This window comes from Clarias gariepinus, chromosome 19, assembly GCF_024256425.1.
Source record: "Clarias gariepinus isolate MV-2021 ecotype Netherlands chromosome 19, CGAR_prim_01v2, whole genome shotgun sequence".
Classification (NCBI taxonomy): Eukaryota; Metazoa; Chordata; class Actinopteri; order Siluriformes; family Clariidae; genus Clarias; species Clarias gariepinus.
The window spans coordinates 3,679,709-3,702,618 of record NC_071118.1 but is presented as its reverse complement, the minus strand read 5'-3'; the positions used below and the strand labels follow the sequence as shown (position 1 = coordinate 3,702,618).

General features: G+C 43.0%; 2 protein-coding genes across 2 annotated transcripts; both read right to left on the bottom strand.

Annotated features, from left to right (window-relative positions):
- Positions 1-4,019: 4,019 nt before the first annotated feature.
- On the bottom strand, positions 4,020-4,943 carry LOC128507700 (olfactory receptor 4E1-like). The gene has a single exon (XM_053478766.1). The coding sequence runs from the start codon at positions 4,941-4,943 to the stop codon at positions 4,020-4,022; it is 924 nt and encodes a 307-aa protein (XP_053334741.1).
- A 10,333-nt stretch (positions 4,944-15,276) lies between these two features.
- LOC128507748 (olfactory receptor 10AG1-like) lies at positions 15,277-16,215 on the bottom strand. Its single transcript, XM_053478821.1, has one exon. The coding sequence runs from the start codon at positions 16,213-16,215 to the stop codon at positions 15,277-15,279; it is 939 nt and encodes a 312-aa protein (XP_053334796.1).
- Between the last annotated feature and the right edge of the window lie 6,695 nt (positions 16,216-22,910).

The following is a 22,910-nucleotide window of genomic DNA, read 5'->3' as shown; positions in this document are numbered from 1 at the left end:
GTTAATCAGTTCCATGTTTAATAATATAACTTATATTAATTAATTAATTAATTTATTTATTAATTTTGCATGAAGGTCGTTTTTTAAAATGTAAATTTCAATACTATAACACCTTCAAAAATTATACACCACCTTCCGTATTTGTCTTTTCACCGCTCATCAGTTACCTGCTGCGCCAATGTATTGGTCTGTGATTTTTTAGTGTCTAATTCCATGTATAATAATATTACATAAACTATATGCATTTTGCATGCAGTGATTTAAACAATTAATTAACAATTACTACACCATAATAGTTTTTTAACACTTTCGAAAAGTTATACCCCACCTTCAAAAAATGTGCTGTATTTGTCTTTCCACCTGTAGTGCCAGTGTATAGGTCTGTGCAACTTTTATAATCTATAATGTTTCCTTGTGACTTGGCATGGCAACAGCAATCCGAACACAAATTGTCACTTGAGAGCTAACAACGTGATATTATCGGAGGACATCTACCCAGGGCATTAATATTCATATAAACCTGTCAAAAGTAACCATCTGAACCCCAAGCCATTTCTCTATGTGTTTAAAGAATTACATGTGTCATGGGTAACTTTATATTTTATATATTTCTCCTCTTGAGCATATGAAATAAGACATTTGGTCCAAAACTAAATTTATGAAGGGTAGACATCAGTCCGAGGCATCAGTGTTTTGTTTGCCATTTAAAGCACAGGTAATAATAGTAAAAATAATAATAAATGTAGTTGCAAGCAATGATGACTGGTCCCCAAAAAGCAGCAGATGCTGGAAAAAAAGCATCACACTATGATGTCACTCAATATAATGCCACACAAAAAGTTATTAACCACTTTTTGGCCTTAAGTGTAAGGCGTCGTTACGGCTGACCCATTTGAAATATAAAAAAATCCACAATGATAATAAATATAGTTGCAAACAGCGATGAGCAGGCCCAAGCACCCTGTGTCATCGCCACATGGGTGCACCACACGTGATTTGAGCATGTTAACATGCATTTAAAGGGAATGTATCAAACACTATTATGACATGATTTTAAAGTAGTAGAATTTTATGTCAAGAAAAAAGCCACAGAAACTGTAAAAAAGCGTTACACTATGATTTTACTCACTTGATGTCATTGTCATCAACGTGGGGTTGACCTGCCGCATAGTTTAGGGAAGCAAGAGCTTAACAGCACAGGGGTTGACAGTCTTCAGGGGAATGTCTCGGTAGCGAGCATGACCCTCTGGCCCACTCTGTACTTAGGGGGCTGGGAGCATCTGCCATCAGCTTGTCCCTTAAAACGTCTGCAAACATGTAATAGCGTCTTTCTAGCTTGCAGCCAGGTTTTTCAGCAACAACGGACAAAAGTTTGGGCAGACGGGATGCTGACTTCCTCCTCCTGAGATAGAAACAAGGGCAGTTGATAGCCCAGGCATAACTAGAAGTGTCATAAAACTGGTAGATGATGAGACTTGGGAGTTATTGGCGTACTCCACCCAGGGCAGGAACTCCAAGAGGAGATACGTTGGGAGGCCATGCACCTCAGGGCTACCTCAAGGGACAAATTCTTCCTCTCGGTCTGGCTGTTGGACTGTGGGTGGGACCCTAAGGACAGACTAAGGGTGGCTTCAATGAGTTTGCGAAACGCCTCTTAAAACGGTGAGGTAAACTGTGGCACATGGTCAGAGACAATGTCTTTGGGAAGCACATGGAGCTTGAAATCATAAGTTTGGTGATCTGATTGGTGGATGGGAGTTTTGGCAGGGGGATAAAGTGAGCGGCTTTAGAGAACCGATCCACCATAGTCATAATAAAGGTGTGGCCATTGGATGTGGGTAACCCTGTGACAAAATCTAGAGTGATGTCAGATTAAGTGTGGTACGGGATAGGCAAAGGTTTTAGGAGGCCTGCTGGGGCCATGTTGACATGTTTATTTCTTATACACATGTTGCATGCTGCCACAAAACTGAAAATGTTCTTCTTTACTGTGGGCCACAAAAAAGTTGCTAAACCGGAGACAAGGTTCGAGCTGAGTCAGGGTGGCAGGACAGCTTGGAGCTGTGTGCCCATTCCAGGACCTGAGAACATAGAGTGAGGGGAACGAAGAGGCCCTGGTTCCTGAGACAGTACCTAGGTACATTACTTGGCTCTGGTTCCTGAGACAGGGCTTGTTGGAACTTGGTCTTGATAGCAAGTTTGCTCGCTGTGAGCAAGCAGGATGGAGGGATGATGGTCTCATTGGAAGTGGAGTTGCGAGTGGGAAAGAACTGTCTGAAAAGAGCATCTGGCTTGGAGTTCTTTGCCCCTGGGTGATAGGAGAGAGTGAAGTTGAACCTGGTAAAGAAAAGTGACGATCAAGCCTGGCAAGAGTTTAGCATCTTGACCCTCTGTAGGTATTCCAGGTTTTTGTGGTCAGTCCAGACCAGGAGTGGGAACTCCACCCCCTCTAACCAGAGTATACACTCTTCTTCCATGAGGGGGGAAAATTGATTGAGTTATAGCTTTGGATGAAACAGCGATAGACAGGGCATAGACTCTCAGGCATCCTAATGCCAGCAGAGTCTTAACATGCTCCAAAATTCATAAAATTTGGCATGCAGGTTAAAATCTGCAGGATGCCTGAGAGTTACGTGGCCTGGGGCCCTCAGGGGCCCCCACACATGATTTTGCTGCATAGCTCATACACACTTGCACGTATACACACGAAACTCTGTACACATTTAAAGCTCATTGTGCCAAACAACTTTTGAACAACTTTCATGTCTTGGGCTCGATTCGACACGAAGTGACAGGAGGTTATTTTGGGTCATTTGCCAAAATGCACCCAATGGATTTTGATATACTTCTCCTAGGGAATTTATATGATTGCCACCAAACTGGGTCAATGTGATCTAAAGACACAGAGGATGCAAAATACTAACACACACATCACAAATGTTAACACACAGACACATAAACAAAATCATGCACAAACACATTTACTCATCTTTCTCTCCCTCACACACACACACACACACACACAAAATATTTTTTAAGCCTAAACTTCAGCCCTATATAATGTGTGCAAGTTGTGCGGTTCACCCGGGCGGCGATGGCTTTTTGTACGTCTTAACCCCGCTCAAAACAGGTTGTGCGGTGTGCCCTGGAGGCGATGGCAAAGGGTGCTTGGGCCCATCATCTTTGCTTGCAACTATATTTATTATTACTATTATAATAATTATTATTATTACTGCTTTTATTTTACACTAGTTCCAGTGCTTACAAACCACAAAGATTACGTATGTACACATGCTGCACAAATGTCTTAGGCATCCTAATGTTTTTAAATACAAATGTTTGTTTTGCATTATTATTTTATGACATTGAAAATGTAACAGCAAAAAATAAAAAATACATTATTTCTCTATTAAAATATGTAAACATTATACAGAAATGAAATATTACAATATTACACAACAGACTAATTTTCACATGAAAAAATTGTGCTGAATTTTGAGGATTACCTGCAAATGTTAAAAATCTTACCATCCAGTTCCCAAAAACTGTACAAAGCGAACCTGAGATCACTGACTAATTTTAAAGGCTTTTGATATTTGTCTAATTATATGCAGTTAAAAAATAATTAGCATTTAGATCAATGGTTCTCCACCCTGATCCGGGAGGACTTTACACATACACATCCCCTGCTCCATCACACTCCCCTTGAATTCAGAAAAGGTTGTTAAATACCTTGTTGGTGCTGGGAGTTAGTCTTCTAGAAAAGACTAAAACTTGCAGGGTGGGAGGTCAACCAGGGTCAGGGTTGAGAACATATTTACCAGCAATATATGTGTATAACATCAGTATAAAATGATGGACAAGGTAATACTTAATCTCACTGGAAAGGTAAAACAGTTTTTAAAAAATGTATAAATATATAATATAAATATTTTTCTGATAATATTTTCTAAAATATAAAGCATAGAAATACATATATTGTATACTTTAAATAAATAAAGAAGTCATCCTGGAATCACTTACCTTCTCAGAAATATCTGCTTAAGCCCCTGTCTAATTTCTTTGGTCTGAAGGCCGTATACAACAGGGTTAAGGCTTGATGGAATAACATAAAGTAAGATATTGGCCACATTTCGAAGTGACTCATAAGCTGAGAAACGGTGCAAAATAATTACAGTACAGCTGCATCCAAGCAAAATGAGATACACAATCAGATGTGTGCTACATGTTTTTATGGCCTTGCCTTTCATCATGCTGTTTTGATTTTTTAAACATACATGTGCAATCTTTAGATAAGTAGCAGCGATACATGATATTGAGATCATCCCATACGTGATTGAGGAGAACAAACCAACAATCTGATTAAGTAACACATTTTCACAGGAAAGTTTAAACAGAGAAGGATTGTCACAGAAGGGATTAGATATCACTGAAGTACAATGAGAGAGCCTTGCTGTAAGGGCCAAAAGAACCCCGACTGGGACAATAGCGGTTATCCAAGCTGTTACAGAGAGCCTCACAACCATTATGTTATTCATTATGGTGTGGTATCTTAATGGGTGACATATGGCCACGTACCTGTCAAAAGCCATGATAATTAATATAGTGTGTGCACTCGTACCCAAAGAGTGAATACTAAAGGCTTGAATTACACAAGCGATAAAGCTGATATACCTGTCAGATTCAGCCACAATGTCTTTGAGTAACCTAGGCAGTATGACAGTAGCACTGATTGCATCACTCAAAGGAAGGTTACAGAAAAGGAAGTACATTGGTTTGTGAAGAGCTTTGTCCATTGCTATCATCATGACAATGCCAATATTAGATACCATAATAAACAGATAGATCAAGAAAAGAAGAGCAAACACTGGATAAGATGAATAATGCGTGATCCGCAATCCTTCGATCCTGAGAATTTCATATCTGTATGATCCATTTTCCATCACACAAGTCTGTAAAAATACCAACTTATTACATTTTTTAGTATTAATCAGTTCTATGTACAAAAATACAACTTAAACTATATGCATTTAAACAATTCACTTTTCAACACAATGCCATAATATATGTTTAAAAATACTGTTACACTTTCGAAAAATGCTATACACCACCTTCAAAAAATGTGTCGCATTTGTCTTTCCACCTGTTGTGCCAGTGTAGTGGTCTGTGCAACTTTTATAATCTATACTGTTTCCTTGTGATTTTCTGGCATGGCAACAACAATCTGATAACAAATCATTACTTGAGAGTTAATAAACAATGTGATATTATCGGAGGACATCTACCCAGGGCATTGATATTTATATAAACCTATGAAAAGTAACCATTTGAACCCCAAGCCACTTCTCATTTCTCTATGTGTTTAGAGAATTGCATGTGTAACTTCCTTTTTTTTTTTTTTTTTTAAGAATCCTCTCTTGAGCATATGGACATAAGACATTTGTTCCAAAACAAAATTGACAAATAGAGTATTGACAAATATAATGTGCCTAAAATCCTAACAAAAAATTACTGAGAACAACCATAAAAACCCCATAGTGCTAGTGAAAAATGTATGTGAATCCTTGAAGTAAAAAAAAGATAATTCTCTGTGGGGAAAAAAAAGATAATTAGAGTCATCTGCATTTTCAACAGCAGATGGCGCTTGACTGTTCCCTTTCAAAGGCTACACTCGATGCTGCGTGAAAACGCTATAGGAACATCTTTTTGTGTTGCCGGTTGTGAAGCATGTGTGTATCAAACACGCCAAATTTTGGCTTATATAACCTTGGTCAGGTGACGTCATCTGATGGCATGCACCTGCAGGTTATAAATAGGAGTAAACCGGAAACATTCCTCAGATTGATTTGTCTGAACGGACGTTCAGTCACGTAGGCAGTGCGGCATTGGGACGCAGCATCTTCCCGCCTTTTCAGGGAACAGGGTTACAACAAAGTAACCCGAGACGTTCCCTTTCGAAGGCTACACTCGATGCTGTGTGAAAACACTATGGGAACGAGAGTGCCAACGCCGCCGCACTGCAAGTTTCTGGACTCCAAGGTTGTGTAGCGTGTGCACACAAGGCCGAGAAGGTCTTAGAACTATGTCTGGGTAGCTGACTCGAGGACCCGTGGGCCCAGAGTAGCATGAACATCCAGAGTATAAATGCAATAAATGTGTGCGGAGAGGACAACCCTCCGTGTCAAACACTTGCTGCAGGGGAATACCTCTTGCTAGTGCAATAGATGAGACGATCCCCCTGATTAAATGAGCCCTGATTCCTAGAGGCGAAGTGAGCCCACGCGCCTCATAGGAGGGGGCAAGAGCCCAGTGTAGTGGGGGCCACCTCCTGTTGCGGCCCCAGACCATGTAAAAGCTGCTCTGACTTACGCCACTAGCTAATGCGGTGGACGTAAATCTGAAGAGCACGTACTGGACACAGTAAGTGAAGTCTCTCCCGCTCCGAAGCTGTAAGGCGGAGGACAGAAGGCTTCAAAACAATAGGATGCATGTTGGCAAATGTGTGCGGAGAGGACCAACCCTCCGTGTCACAAACTTGCTGCAAGGGAATACCTCTTGCTAATGCAATAGATGAGGCGATTCCCCTGGTTGAATGAGCCCTGATTCCTAGAGGCGAAGTGAGCCCACGCGCCTCATAGGAGAGGGCAATAGCATCTCTCACGCAGCTTGTGGCCCCGTAACATGTAAAAGCTGCTCTGACTTGCAGTGGACGTAAATCTGAAGAGCACGTACTGTACACAGTGAGTGAAGTCTCTCCTGCTCCGAAGCTGTAAGGCGGAGGACAGAAGGCTTCAAAAACAATAGGGATCTCCGATCCTCTTAGAAAGGTAACACCATTTAGAAAAAACATCTTAAGGGTCTGTCACGCAGGAAATGGCAGAACGATATGAATCCAAGCGCGGATAATGACTGTATCGAGTCCGTCAGCGAAGCGTCAAAAACAAATAATGGGCATGAGGCGAGACAGCGCAGCTGGGACACGTGGAATGTAGGATTAATTTGCCGCATAGTTGAGGGGAGCAAGAGTTTAACAGCGCAGGGGTTGACTATCTTGGTGATGGTGAAGGGGCCGAGGTAACGAGGGGAGAGCTTGCGGCAGGTGGTCTTTAGGGGGATATCTCTTGCAGCGAGCATGACTTTCTGTCCCACCCTGTACTTGGGAGCCTGAGAGCGTCTGCGGTCGGCCTGTGTCTTGTATCTTTTGCCGACCTGTAACAGCGTTCTCCTCGCTTGCAGCTAGGTCTTTTTGCAGCGCCTGACAAAAGCTTGGGCAGATGGGACGCTGACCTCCTCCTCCTGAGACGGGAATAGTGGCGGTTGATAGCCCAGGCAGCACTGGAAGGGAGACAGACCGGTAGATGATGATGGTTGGGAGTTATGGGCGTACTCAACCCAAGGTAGGAAACGGCTCCAGGAGGTAACATCTCGAGCAGCCATACACCTCAGGGCAATTTCGAGGGACTGGTTCTTTCTCTCCGTCTGGCCGTTAGATTGGGGGTGGAAACCAGAGGACAAGCTGGGAGTGGCCTCAATTAGCTTACAGAATGCTTTCCAGAATCGAGAGGTGAACTGTGGGCCCCGATCTGAGACAATGTCCATAGGCAGGCCGTGGAGCTTGAACACGTGGTTAATCATGAGCTCAGCAGTCTCCTTGGCGGACGGAAGTTTTGGTAGGGGGATAACGTGAGCAGCTTTAGAGAACCGATCAACCACGGTCATGATGCAGGTGTGGCCGGCGGAGGGGGGTAGCCCAGTGACGAAGTCCAGGGCAATGTTGGACCAGGGGCGATGAGGGAAGGGCAGAGGTCTGAGGAAGCCAGCTGGGGCCGTGTTGACATGCTTGGAGCTCGGCCACGGTGAGTAGGCAGGGGGGTGGCAAAATAGTTTCACCTGTGGCAGGGTCTTGGGTGGTCGTAAATAGTCTCGAAAGGGCGTCCGGCTTGGTGTTCTTAGACCCTGGTCGGTAGGAGAGGGAAAAGTTGAACCTTGCGAAGAAGAGGGACCAACGGGCCTGGCGAGAATTGAGCCTCTTGGCGCTCCGTAGGTACTCGAGGTTCCTGTGGTCGGTCCAAACTAGGAATGGGACCTCCGTTCCCTCTAGCCAGTGTCTCCATTCCTCCAGGGCTAACTTGATGGCTAAGAGTTCACGGTCTCCGATGCCGTAATTACTTTCAGCAGGAGTTAGGCGGTGGGAGAAGAAGGAGCATGGGTGCAGTTTATTATCCAGGTTGGATCTTTGTGAGAGGATTCCTCTTACTCCAGTGCTGGAGGCGTCGACCTCCACGATGAACTGACGTGACGGGTCTGGGATGGTGAGGATCGGGGCGGAGGTGAACCGCTTCTTAAGTTCGCTGAAGGCTTTCTCAGATTCCGGGTTCCAGCAGAAATGGGTCTTAGTAGACGTGAGGGCTGTTAGAGGGGCGGCGATCTACGGCCCTACCTCACTGAAGTTCTTGTCGTGAGGTAGGGGTGGGCCACCTAGTGACAGCTTGGACCTTAGCAGGTTCCATCTCGATGCCTTTGGGGCCGATGGTGAACCCGAGGAACGTGGTAGACGTGGTGTGAAACTCGCACTTCTCAGCCTTGATGAACAAGTTGTTCTCCAGCAGCCTCTGCAGCACCTGCCTGACGTGATGTTGGTGTTCTTCTGGGTTCTGAGAGAAGATCAGGATATCATCCAGATAGACCAATACAAAAGAATTGAGGAAATCTCTGAGAACGTCATTGATTAAGGCCTGAAAGACTCCAGGGGCATTAGTAAGTCCAAAGGGGACCACCAGATATTCATAATGTCCAGTTGGCGTATTGAAGGCTGTTTTCCATTCATCCCCTTCCCGAATGCGGACAAGGTGATAGGCATTGCGCAGATCGAGCTTGGTGAAGGTGCTGGCCCCCTGAAGAAGTTTGAAGGCAGTAAACATTAGAGTAAGGGGGTACCGGTTCTTTATTCTAATGTCGTTGAGGCCCCTATAATCAATGCACGGGCGAAGGGACCCATCTTTTTTGCCTACAAAAAAGAATCCAGCTCCTGCCGGAGAAGAAGAAGGGCGGATGATTCCTGCAGCGAGGGATTTCGTGATGTACTGATCCATAGCTTGGCGTTCCTTGGGTGACAGAGAGTAAAGACGGCCCTTGGGGGGGGTGGTGCCTGGGAGAAGGTCAATGGCGCAGTCATATGGTTGGTGAGGGGGAAGAGAGACAGCACGAGATTTGCTAAACACGATCCTGAGGTCATGGTATTCTGGGGGGACACGGGTGCGTGTGGGGTCCAGTGACTCCTCTGTGGGAACGGGGTCGAGGCATGGCGTGGTGGCGGCGCGTAAACATGACGTGGAACAAGATGGGTTCCAGGCTACGATCGAGTTCCTGACCCAATCAATGTGCGGGTTGTGTTGGGTTAACCAGGGGAGGCCTAGGACGACCGTGGCATGTGACCCCTCCATGATGAACAGCGACGTCTGTTCCAAGTGGTTGCCGGAGACCCTTAGACCAATGAGAGGGGTTCTGTGGGTGATAGATGGGAGCGGACTCCCGTCGAGGGCCTGGACCTTGAGATGGTTCTCCAAGGGCAGCGCGGGAATACCCAGGGTTTTGGCTGAAGCCGCATTTAGCAGGTTACGATCTGAACCTGAGTCAACCAGGGCCTGCACAAGGTGGGTCTGTCGCTCATGGATGAGAAGGATGGGAAGCAGGTGACATTGCTCTGGGAGTCTCCCAGCTGAACTAGAGGGCGCCCCCTTTTGCTGGACAGTTCCTGAGTAGGTGTCCTGGTTTCCCACAGTAAAAGCAGGCCCCTTCCACTCGGCGGCGGAGACGCTCTTCTTGGGTGATGCGGGTTCTGCCCAGTTGCATGGGTTCCTCCTGGGGTTCAACTCGTAAAGGTGGAGGTCGCGGCAGAGTCCTGGGTGGAGAAAACCGGACCGGCCTACGAAGACGGAGGCGTGCATCTACTCGGCCGGCCAGATCCATAAGCTCTTGGAGAGACGAGGGGAGCTCTCGTGATATTAGCTCATCTTGGAGCTTCTCTGTCAGCCCCTCCATAAATACGTCACATAGCGCTCGGTTGTTCCAGCCGCTGGAGAGGGCCAGGGTCTGGAACTCAATGGCATAATTATGGGCCGAGAGCGAGCCGTGGCGGAGTTTTAGCAGTCTTCGGCCTGCCTCTCTGCCGTGGCATGAGCGGTCGAACACCCTCTTCATTTCTCTGGCGAAGTCCTCGTAATTGGAGCAGCAGGGGTCGTGGGCATCCCAAAGCGCGGTGCTCCATTCCCGGGCACGTCCTGACAGGAGCGTGATGACGTAGGCCACCTTGGATCGTTCGGTTGAGAAGGCGGAGGCTTGGAGTTCGAAGATCAGGGAACACTGAGATAGAAAGGAGCGGCAGGTGCCTGGATCTCCCTCGTAGGTGGGCGGGGCGGGGAGGCGTGGCTCCTGCTGCACGTGGGGGTTGGCTCCTTGCGGTAGGGAGAGTTGGAGCCTCTGGAGCTGGGACGTGACGTCAGCGAGAGTCTGCTTTGTGCTGAGCAGTTCCTGTTGATGAGTTCCAAGCAAAGCACCTTGACTCTCCAATGCCGCTCTCATACGGTCAGAAGCCGCTGGATCCATAGCTGGCTGGATTATTCTGTCACGCGGGAAATGGCAGAACGATATGAATCCAAGCGCGGATAATGACTGTATCGAGATGTGGGGGGCGTGGTCGGAGGCGTGAGCGAGCGTCAAAAACAAAACACAAAGCGAGAGCCGTAGTCAAAAGGAAAGCGCGAGGTCAAAACCGGGAAGACAAGCAGCGAGGCAAAGCGAAACCAAAAGGACGAGAGACAGGAGCCGTAAATCAAAGGGGGAAGCGTGAGTCGAAACCGGGAGATCAAAAGGCAGGCGAACAATCAAAATCGGCAGGCAAAAAATCAAAAACGAGAGAAAACAAAGCGAGGTCGTAACGTGAAAGACAATGAAAGAAAACGCGAGAGAATCGAGGTATAACTACACACAATAATCCAGCGATCTGAGCAGCGCGCAGCGCGTGCTTAAATCACTGGGATAATCAGCGGAGGAGATGAGAAACAGGTGTGTGGACGGGGCGGAAACGGGGGCGTGGGAAAGAATGCATGACAGGCTGGGGGAAAACATGGGCACGTGGGTAAGGTGACAGCGTGGAGAAAAAAAGGAATACGAGGCAGACAGGGCATAAATCATGACAGGGTCAGAAACCTGAGGCGCTGACTCTATTGGTTCAACAAGGGGGCACAAGCCAGAGGATAAATTTTTCCTACAGAAACTCCAATTCGGCAGTGGACTGGGTCTACCTGCTTCGTCATGCACCAACTTTTAAATACATTCTATTTGAGGGGAGGCAGCCTTAGCACTTAGAATAGTCTTAATTACCCTGGCTGGAAGACCAGCTTGACTGTTCAGGGACCGCCAAGGCGTCCAGACGCAGGGGCTGGAAGTCAGAGACATTTGCTGATCTTGCGAGGCGCCCACCTCCGCTACATGAAATTTTCACAGAATGTAAATCGCTCTGAGGGACAGGAACCTGGTGCGCTAGCTATTTAGCAGCGCAAGCACAGTCCGCCCTGGCGATTAATATATGAGACTGCCATAGTGTTGTCCACCCGCACTAGGACATGGTAGTCTCAACTGCTGGAGGAAGTATTTTAGGGCCTAAAATAGAGCCATGATTTTGAGGCAATTGATGTGCCGCGCAAAAAGATGGCCTCTCCAGCTCACTTGGGCTGGACGGTCATCTAAGTCCGCACCCCAGCCCATGAGGGAAGCGTCTGTCGTTAGCATCTGCGCCGACAAGACGAACTTAGAGTGGGACCCAGAGTCAGAAACCAGGGTCTGAACCACATAGGAAGGGTACGAAGCACCTGGCGCGTAGCCCTTATTGGGGATTGGCCCTAGAGTAAAATCCCCTGGTTCTTAGCCACAACTGAAATGCTCTCATGTGCAGAAGGCCCAAAGGTGTCACCGTAGATACAGCTGCCATAAGAGCTAAGATCTCTGAAAGTGATGATCACTTTCTGGTCTAGCTTGATTTCCTCTAAACAGGAAAGAGCATGCTTTTATGGCATTGGATCTCAATCCTAGGAAACAAAGATTAGCTAGAACGACATGCTGATGTCGAAGGGCTAGCTACTGAGACTGGGCCAGCCAGTCACCAAATGGAAGGACCCGATACTGGTAAGCTTCGCCCCCGAAAGCGAACCTCAGGAACCTCCTGTGTTGTGGCAATATTTCTATTGATTCATTTTTAGATAGTGGTAAAGCCCGCAAAATCAAAAAAATTAGACGCAGCCCCCCGTACCTATTGCGCACTTTCCGGTTTCATGGAAGTGGAGACCACGCCATTGAAACGCGGAGGGTGATATGAGAACTGAATCCTGTAGTTTCTCTGTACAGTGCTTAGTACCCAAGGAGATATACTTGGCAGTAGCTTCCACGCTGCCAGTTTCTCTGAAAGGGGCAAAGCTCAGCGGCTTGGTTAAACGGGGGGATGTTAGATGTTCGGCATCCTGAAACATGGCAGGAAAAACCGGAAGAACTAACATTTTATTGGAGACTGGAGTTGCCCGAAACACCAGTGGTGGCGGAGCAAGAACACCAACCTCCTGGGGGTGCCAGGGAGAACACTTCATTCTTTAAAAGGAATTCTGCGTGCCTCTTCCCATTGGGGGGCCACCCCCCATGGTCCTGGGCACATGAACCTCAGGGCTTCTTTGTGAAGACAATATGCCAGTCTGACCTCTTTTGAGGCGGATTGCGTGACGCACCCCAATCTTGCGAGGGGGTGCCCAGCTCCAAAACACTCTCCTTGTGTGTTTCACGCCTTGCAACAGTTAGACCCGGTCGAGACTGGGTGGCCGACAGTCCCGACTCTTGAGCAAGGCGGAGAAGGAATTTCCCGAAGGCTTGTTATATAACTTCGCCTCATGAACCCAGTGGCGACCGAGTTAACGACATCGCCAGGTAGGCCGGGAGGCGAGATGGGGCATCGAGGAGGAATACACGATCCTTCTCCTTGATGCCCCTGAGATTCAACCACAAGTGTCTCTCCGCGGAGACCATAGCAGCCATAAAACGGCCAATAGCACGAGCCGTCTGCTTTGTTGCACGAAGAGACAAGTCTGTGGCCCAGCGTAAGTCCAATATGCCTACCTTGCAGAGCCCCGCCAGTACTCAAGTCTCTCAGCAGGTCAGCCTGGTAGGAGTGCAAAACCACCATAGTGTGCAATGGAGCACTAACCTGACCTGCTGCCTGAAAAGCTTTTCCCTCCAGGGAAGATAAAAAGTCTACACCGCTTGAAAGGAAGTAATAGCTTTCCAGGAAGGATGATGTCCCAGAAGAGAGATGTCCCTGGAAGCGTCTCTTCTATCTGGGTGTCATCATATAACTCCGCGTTTCTACCTTAACTATATTTAAATAAATAAATAAGTTGATGGCAGGAAAACAAGGGATGAATACAGCTTACTCCATGAAAGGGTTAACTCATATGGAGATTGCTAAGAAAAGGGGAGAGAGAGCGTTGTTGAGGCTCCGCCCCCCGGCCACCCGGCATAACCTGCCGTCTATGTTTTTATTTATTTATTTTAATTTATTTATTTTTAATGCTTAGAGGCTATTACCATCTCCGCGGAAGCAAGAGAGGATGTTTATCCTTGCCCATTCACAAGAAGCGCCAGGGCGCGCTTGAAAGCGGACAGAGGAATTTCCCGATCCGATGAGAACGTGAAAGAAAAGAGTTTTTTAATCCGTCTCTCACTGCTTTGCCGGATGCACGAGTTTAAGCCCCAGGAATGCGCGGCGGCTCGAAGGAATGCGAGGCACGCACGTAGCACTTAATCGAAGCAGTAAAGTGTAGAGATCGCCCTCCGATATGAATTATACACACGGAGGGACATCTCGCTTAAAACTCTGCCATTATCAGTGAGTTAAACACTTATTTTGCTGGTTAGACACAACACGCTCACAACTAGGTGAAGACAAGAATCTGAGGAATGTTTCCGGTTCACTCCTATTTATAACCTGCAGGTGCGTTCTATCAGATGACGTCACCTGACCGAGGTTATAAAAGCTAAAAATTTGGCGTGTTTGATACACACATGCTTCAAAACCGGCAACATGACAAGATGTTCCCATAGCGTTTTACGCAGCATCGAGTGTAGCCTTTGAAAGGGAACCCACTGTCTTTCTGGTGTGCCCGGGTGGCAATGACGCAGGGTGCTGATCATTGTTGCTTGTAACTATTCTTCTTCTTCTTATTATTATTACTTCTATTTGACACCAGTTATAGTGCATACAAACCACAAAGATTTATTTAACACTATATTTAATAAAAAGAGGAAAACAATTCCAGATCAATTAATTTGGTTTGATGTTCATTACAGCATTCACTGTTAGAAGTGCCAGATCCAACAGAACAAAGTGCTGTGTACATTTGTAGCAACTTTTTTTTATTATATGTATTGTAGTAACTAATATATAGATAAACTAGTAATATTTGTAGTGTGTTGTGTAGTTTGCAATAAATTCTGCATAGATTATACAGTTGATGATCACTCAAAAGTTACATTTCAGATATACATTCATATATACTGTATATGCTGCAATGTATTAGGCATTTTAATGTTTTTAAATTCAACCGTTTGCTTAACATGATTCTTTTATGACATTAAACATGCACCAGTTAAAAAAAATATTCTAAACATTACTACTTCATAAATTATTTTTTATATTACACAAAAATGTTTTCACATAAGTAAAGGAGGTACAATAATACACAATAGACCAATTTTCACAGAAAAAATATGTGATACAAATGATGGTGAATGTTAAGAATTACCTGCAAAAATGTCTACTTAAGTGCAGTTTAAAAAAATAATTAGTGTTTAGTTCGTGCATTGCAACAGTGGTTCTCCACCCTGATTCTTGAGGATTTTGCACATTTTAGTGTTTCCCCTGCTCCATTACACTCACCTTCAATTTAAAAAAAGCTGTTAACTCGAGGTACGAAAAAGACTAAAACTTGCAGGGTGGGAGGTCAACCAGGGTCAGGGTTGAGAAACCATTGTTTCTTTGAAAATATATATCCGACAATATATGTATAACCAGTGTATAACATCTGAATAAAATGATGAACAAGGTAATAATTAATTTTACTGGGACCGTAAAACAGTATTTTTTAAACATGTAAATAATTTTCTGATAATATTTTTTACGATATAAAGTATAGAAATACATATATTGTATACTTTAAATATTTACCAAAAAGGAAGTCATCCTGGAATCACTTTCCTTTTCAGGAATATCTGCTTAAGCCCCTGTCTAATTTCTTTTGTCTGAAGGCCGTATACGACAGGGTTAAGGCTTGATGGAATAACACAAAATAAGACACTGGCCACATTTCGAAGTTCCTCATAAGCTGAGAAACGGTGCAAAATAATTACAGTACTGCCGCATCCAAGCAGAATGAGATACACAATCAGATGTGTGCTACATGTTTTTATGGCCTTGCCTTTTATCATGCTGTTTTTATTTTTTAAACATACATGTGCGATCTTTAGATAGGTAACAGCAATACATGATATTGATGTCATCCAAAACATGATTGAGGTAATTAAACCAATGATCTGATTAAGTGACAAATTCTCACAGGAAAGTTTAAACAGAGAAGGATTGTCACAGAAGGGATTAGATATCACTGAAGTACAATGCGAGAGCCTTACAGTGGGCACCAAATATGCCCCGACTGGGACAGTAGCAATTATCCAAGCTATTACAGAGAGCCTTACAACCATTATATTATTCATTATGGTGTGGTATCTTAGCGGGTCACATATGGCCACGTACCTGTCGAAAGCCATGATAATTAATATAGTGTGTGCACTCGAACTCAAAGAGTGAACACCAAAGGCTTGCAATACACAAGCAATAAAGCTAATATACCTGTCAGATTCAGCCACAATGTCTTTGAGTAACCTAGGCAGTACGACAGTAGCGCCGACTACATCACTCAAGGGAAGGTTACAGAAAAGGAAGTACATTGGTTTGTGAAGAGCTTTGTCCATTGCTATCATCATGACAATGCCAATATTAGATACCATAATAAACAGATAGATCAAGAATAGAGAAGCAAACACTGGATAAACTAAGTAACGCGTAATCTGCAATCCTTCAATCCTGAGAATCTCATATCTGTATGATCCATTTTCCATCACTTTCTATAAACCTGTAAAAATGCCAATTTATTAAATCTTTTAGTGTTAATCAGTTCCATGTTCAATAATATGATGTAAATTATATGCATTTTGCATGAAGGTCATTTTAAAAAATTTACATTTCAATACTATAACACTTTCCCAACTTCTGTATTTGTCTTTTCACCGCTCATCAGTTACCTGTGATTTTTTAGATGTTAAATAGTTCTATGTTCAATAAGATCACATAAACTATATGCATTTTGCATGCAGTGATTTAAACAATTATTTTTAATTTTCATACTATACCATAATATTTTTTTAACACTTTCAAAAGTTATACACCACCTTTAAAAAATGTGCCGTGTTTGTCCTTCCACCTGTTGTGCCAGTGTAGTGGTCTGTGCAACTTTTATAATATATACTGTTTCCTTGTGACTTTCTGGCATGGCAACAGCAATTCGATGACAAACTGTCACTTGAGAGTTAACAAACAATGTGATATTATCGGAGGACATCTACCCAGGGTGTTAATATTCATATAAACGTGTTAAAAATAACCATCTGAAATCATGTGTCTCTATGTGTTTAGAGAATAGCATGTGTCATGTGTAACTTTTTTTTAAAGGAATCTTCTCTTGAGCATATGGCATAAAGACGTAAGACATTTGTTCCAAAACAAAATGTTTTCCCTTCCTCTTTTTTTGCAACACATTCTTAAGAGAAACACACTCTGGAATATATATTGTATATCCAAGAGATAGGTCAGTAAATTAGAGTAAAATCCGAGCTTCACTTAACCCTTGCTGTTTATGCGAAACGTTTTCGTTGCGAAAACGCCTCACATTGCACTTTCAGACATCACACTGTCATAGCAATGATAATGTAATACAGTAGCCATGACATTGTGCTGATGTCATAGTGCTTGGGCCCCACAATGTTAATATCTATATGATAATAATAATAATCTTATGATAATAAATATAGTTGCAAACAAGGATGAGCAGGCCCAACCACCCTGTGCCACCTGGGTAAACCACACACTCTGTCATTTTTGAGTATGTTAACATTTATTTAAAGGGAATGTATCAACACCATTATGATTTTAAAGAGGTAGAATTTTATGTCAAGATCTTTAGAATGCCACGGATACTGGTAAAAAGCATTACACTATGATTTTACTTAATTTGATTTCACACAAAGTGAAAGTGTGTGGTCAAGGGAGCATGACCCTCTCCCCACTCTGTACCTAGGGGCCTGGAAGCGTCTGCCATCAGCTTGTCCCTTGTAACTTCTGACATGTACAGTGGTGTGAAAAACTATTTGCCCCCTTCCTGATTTCTTATTCTTTTGCATGTTTGTCACACGTAAATGTTTCTGCTCATCAAAACCCGTTAACTTTTAGTCAAAGATAACATAATTGAACACAAAATGCAGTTTTTAAACGATGGTTTTTATTATTTAGGGAGAAAAAAAAATCAAAACCTACATGGCCCTGTGTGAAAAAGTGATTGCCCCCCTTGTTAAAAAATAACTTAACTGTGGTTTATCACACCTGAGTTCAATTTCTGTAGTCACCCCCAGGCCTGATTACTGCCACACCTGTTTCAATCAAGAAATCACTTAAATAGGAGCTACCCGACACAGAGAAGTAGACCAAAAACACCTCAAAAGCTAGACATCATGCCAAGATCCAAAGAAATTCAGGAACAAATGAGAACAAAAGTAATTGGGATCTATAAGTCTGGTAAAGGTTATAAAGCCATTTCTAAAGCTTTGGGACTCCAGCGAACCACAGTGAGAGCCATTATCCACAAATGGCAAAAACATGGAACAGTGGTGAACCTTCCCAGAAGTGGCCGGCTGACCAAAATTACCCCAAGAGCGCAGAGACAACTCATCCGAGAGGCCACAAAAGACCCCAGGACAACATCTAAAGAACTGCAGGCCTTAGTTGCCTCAATTAAGGTCAGTGTTCACGACCCCACCATAAGAAAGAGACTGGGCAAAAACGGCCTGCATGGCAGATTTCCAAAGCTCAAACCACTTTTAAGCAAAAATAACATTAAGGCTCGTCTCAATTTTGCTAAAAAACATCTCAATGATTGCCAAGACTTTTGGGAAAATACCTTGTGGACCGACGAGACAAAAGTTGAACTTTTTGGAAGGTGCGTGTCCCGTTACATCTGGCGTAAAAGTAACACAGCATTTCAGAAAAAGAACATCATACCAACAGTAAAATATGGTGGTGGTAGTGTGATGGTCTGGGGTTGTTTTGCTGCTTCAGGACCTGGAAGGCTTGCTGTGATAGATGGAAGTATGAATTCTACTGTCTACCAAAAAATCCTGAAGGAGAATGTCCGGCCATCTGTTCGTCAACTCAAGCTGAAACGATCTTGGTTGCTGCAGCAGGACGATAACCCAAAACACACCAGCAAATCCACCTCTGAATGGCTGAAGAAAAACAAAATGAAGACTTTGGAGTGGCCTAGTCAAAGTCCTGACCTGAATCCTATTGAGATGTTGTAGCATGACCTTAAAAAGGCGGTTCATGCAAAAAAACCCTCAAATAAAGCTGAATTACAACAATTCTGCAAAGATGAGTGCACTTGATTGCAGTTATTGCTGCTAAGGGTGGCCCAACCAGTTATTAGGTTAAGGGGGCAATTACTTTTTCACACAGGACCATGTAGGGTTGGTTTTTTTTTTCTCCCTAAATAATAAAAACCATCATTTAAAAACTGCATTTTGTGTTTACTTGTGTTATCTTTGACTAATAATTTGATGTGTTTGATGATCAGAAACATTTTGTGTGACAAACATGCAAAAGAATAAGAAATCAGGAATGAGGCCTGCAGTTCTTTAGATGTTGTCCTGGGGTCTTTTGTGGCCTCTCGGATGAGTTGTCTCTGCGCTCTTGGGGTAATTTTGGTCAGCCGGCCACTTCTGGGAAGGTTCACCACTGTTCCATGTTTTTGCCATTTGTGGATAATGGCTCTCACTGTGGTTCGCTGGAGTCCCAAAGCTTTAGAAATGGCTTTATAACCTAGACTGATAGATCTCAATTACTTTTGTTCTCATTTGTTCCTGAATTTCTTTGGATCTTGGCATGATGTCTAGCTTTTGAGGTGCTTTTGGTCTACTTCTCTGTGTCAGGTAGCTCCTATTTAAGTTTCACTTTTTCACACAGGGCCATGTAGGTTTTGATTTTTTTTCTCCCTAAATAATAAAAACCATCATTTAAAAACTGCATTTTGTGTTCAATTATGTTATCTTTGACTAATAGTTAACGTTTTTGATGAGCAGAAACATTCAAGTGTGACAAACCTGCAAAAGAATAAGAAATCAGAAAGGGGGCAAATAGTTTTTCACACCACTGTGTATATATACACACACACACACACACACACACACACATTTGACCCTGATTTATGTGATCTATCCAAAGCCAGACTCGGGACCAGACGCACTTCTTAGGAAACAGATCCTGCATTAAGCTGCATAATGGGTCTGGTTTTAAGTAGAAAGGGAAACAGATTCCCCTGGCGAACGCTTTTATATCACTTACGATATCCATTATCAGTATTTAAACTCAATCACAGACGAATCACATGGGATATACTGTATATGTGTGTTTAAAACCCACAGGCTATGCACCAGCCCTCTTATCTTTTAGATACACACCGTCCTCAGTAATTTAGAAAAGCCTGGTTCAGCAATGTAATAAAACCATGTGATTGCGGCAACAAAAGTTGTAATTGTAAAATTTGTATGAATTAGACTGTTAAATTAAACTTGGAAGTGAGGATTCTGGTAAAGTATCGAATTAAGCGAGAAATTAGAAAAAAACAATGTATTAGGCAGGCAATTGTGATCATGTGACCTGTATGGTAAATACAATATACAAATAATCATGTGATATTTAAGTGCTGTTGACAGTTGCCCATGCTGATATAATGTCAACTCAGGGCTTAGGAGACCTTCCTAAATTTCCAAGTGGGAACTACAAACTTAGGAGGGGTGCGATTTCTTTAATTGTTCCCTGGACAGATGTCATTGCTTCTTACTGCTAGTTGCTTACAATAGTAATAAATCACTATTATTCCTATTATTTTTATTACATATTAAATTTATTTAAAAACTCATATACTGTATTAGTATTATTAAAGCATATACTAATTAGTATTACTTTGTGTTACTTTTAAATTTGCTATACTTTGCAATACAAGTCAGGATGGCAGCAGCAACGACCCACCAGGTCGAATGCCATTGTGATACAGAACACAAGTACTGTATAAGGGGTATGAAAACATTTAACCAATGGCATTTTTTTTCCAAGTTCATCTATGAACTTGGTATACTTCATATACTTTGGTACACGTTGTATGCAGTCCGGCCTTAACTTGCCATTAGGCTGAGAAGTTTTATAAGATGAATATAAATGTAATGGGGAAAAAAAATACAGGTGCTTGATGTACAAGCAAAACTAATGCAAATGTAAAGCTTATTTGCATTACTAATAGAATACTATCACTGCGTGTATATATATATATATATATATATATATATATATATATATACACACACACACACACACACACACACGTCCTTCTCAATAAATTAGCATATTATTTTCTGTAATGTACTGATAAACATTAGACTTTCATATATTTTATATTCATTACACACAACTGAAGAAGTTCAAGCCTTTCATTGTTTTAATATGGATGATTTTGGCATACAGCTCATGAAAACATAAAATTCCTATCTCAAAAAATTTGCATATCATGAAAAGGTTCTCTAAATGAGCTATTAACCTAATCATCTGAATTAACTAATTAACTCTAAACACCTGCAAAAGATTCCTGAGGCTTTTAAAAACTCCCAGCCTGGTTCATTACTCAAAACCGCAATCATGGGTAAGACTGCCGACCTGACTGCTGTCCAGAAGGCCATCATTGACACCCTCAAGCAAGAGGGTAAGACACAGAAAGGAATTTCTAAATGGGCTGTTCCCAGAGTGCTGTATCAAGGCACCTCAGTGGGAAGTCTGTGGGAAGTAAAAAGTGTGGCAGAAAACGCTGCACAACGAGAAGAGGTGACCGGACCCTGAGGAAGATTGTGGAGAAGGACCGATTCCAGACCTTGGGGGACCTGCGGAAGCAGTGGAATGAGTCTGGAGTAGAAACATCCAGAGCCACCGTGTACAGGAGTGTGCAGGAAATGGACTACAGGTGCCTCATTCCCCAGGTCAAGCCACTTTTGAACCAGAAACAGTGGCAGAAGCGCCTGACCTGGGCTACAGAGAAGCAGCACTGGACTGTTGCTCAGTGGTCCAAAGTACTTTTTTCGGATGAAAGCGATTTTGCATGTCATTCAGAAATCAAGGTGCCAGAGTATGGAGGAAGAATGGTGAGAGGTAAATGCCAAAATGCCTGAAGTTCAGTGTCAAGTACCCACAGTCAGTGATGGTCTGGGGTGCCATGTCAGCTGCTGGTGTTGGTCCACTGTGTTTTATCAAGGGCAGGGTCAATGCAGCTAGCTATCAGGAGATTTTGGAGCCCTTATGATTCCATCTGCTAAAAAGCTTTATGGAGATGAGGATTTTCATTTTTCCGCACGACCTGGCATCTGCTCACAGTGCCAAAACCACTGGTAAATGGTTTACTAACCATCGTATTACTGTGCTCAATTGGCCTGCCAACTCTTTTGACCTGAACCCCATAGAGAATCTGTGGGATATTGTGAAGAGAAAGTTGAGAGACGCAGTCCCAACACTCTGGATAAGCTTAAGGCCGCTGGGTCTCCATAACACCTCAGCAGTGCCACAGGCTGATTGCCTCCATGCCACACCGCATTGAAGCAGTCATTTCTGCAAAAGGATTCCCGACCAAGTATTGAGTGCATAACTGAACATAATTATTTGAAGGTTGACTTTTTTGTATTAAAAACACTTTTCTTTTATTGGTCGGATAAAATATGCTAATTTTTTGAGATATGCATTTTGGGTTTTCATGAGCTGTATGCCAAAATTATCAATATTAAAACAATAAAAGGCTTGAACTACTTCAGTTGTGTGTAATGAATCTAAAATATATGAAAGTCTAATGTTTATCAGTACATTACAGAAAATAATGAACTTTATCACAATATGCTAATTTTTTGAGAAGGACCTGTATATATAATATTTTTTATTATTAATCACTTGGATTAATCATTCATTCTGACAGCACCAATGTTTATTGTAGACAACCATACAAGGGTAATTGATACTAAGCCTGCCCTGGGTACACTAATTTTCTTGTATGTTGCCCTCACAGATTCCTGCAGCTAAGCTTGGATGTACATTTACATTCCAATAAAGGTTCCCGATGACATGCCTCTAAAGTTTGTCTTTTTGCACCATTAAAATACTTAAAGGCAACTAGTTATCATATCTTCTTCTCCATAAAACACGTTTATGCTCAGTAGTACACATATATGTTTTTTTAATGTATTTGCATTGTACTAAAATGCATTCTTTTTCAATTGCCATATACAGTATCCCAAATCACTATGGCCGGTAAAAAATACAATAAAAAAACAACACATTTTTCTTTTTTTTTTAATGAGGTGTTAGTGCAGTGTGTGATTTGAGCATGTTACATGTCACTCAATGTGATGTCACTCAATATGATGTCACTCAATATAATTTCACACAAGTTTTTAACCAC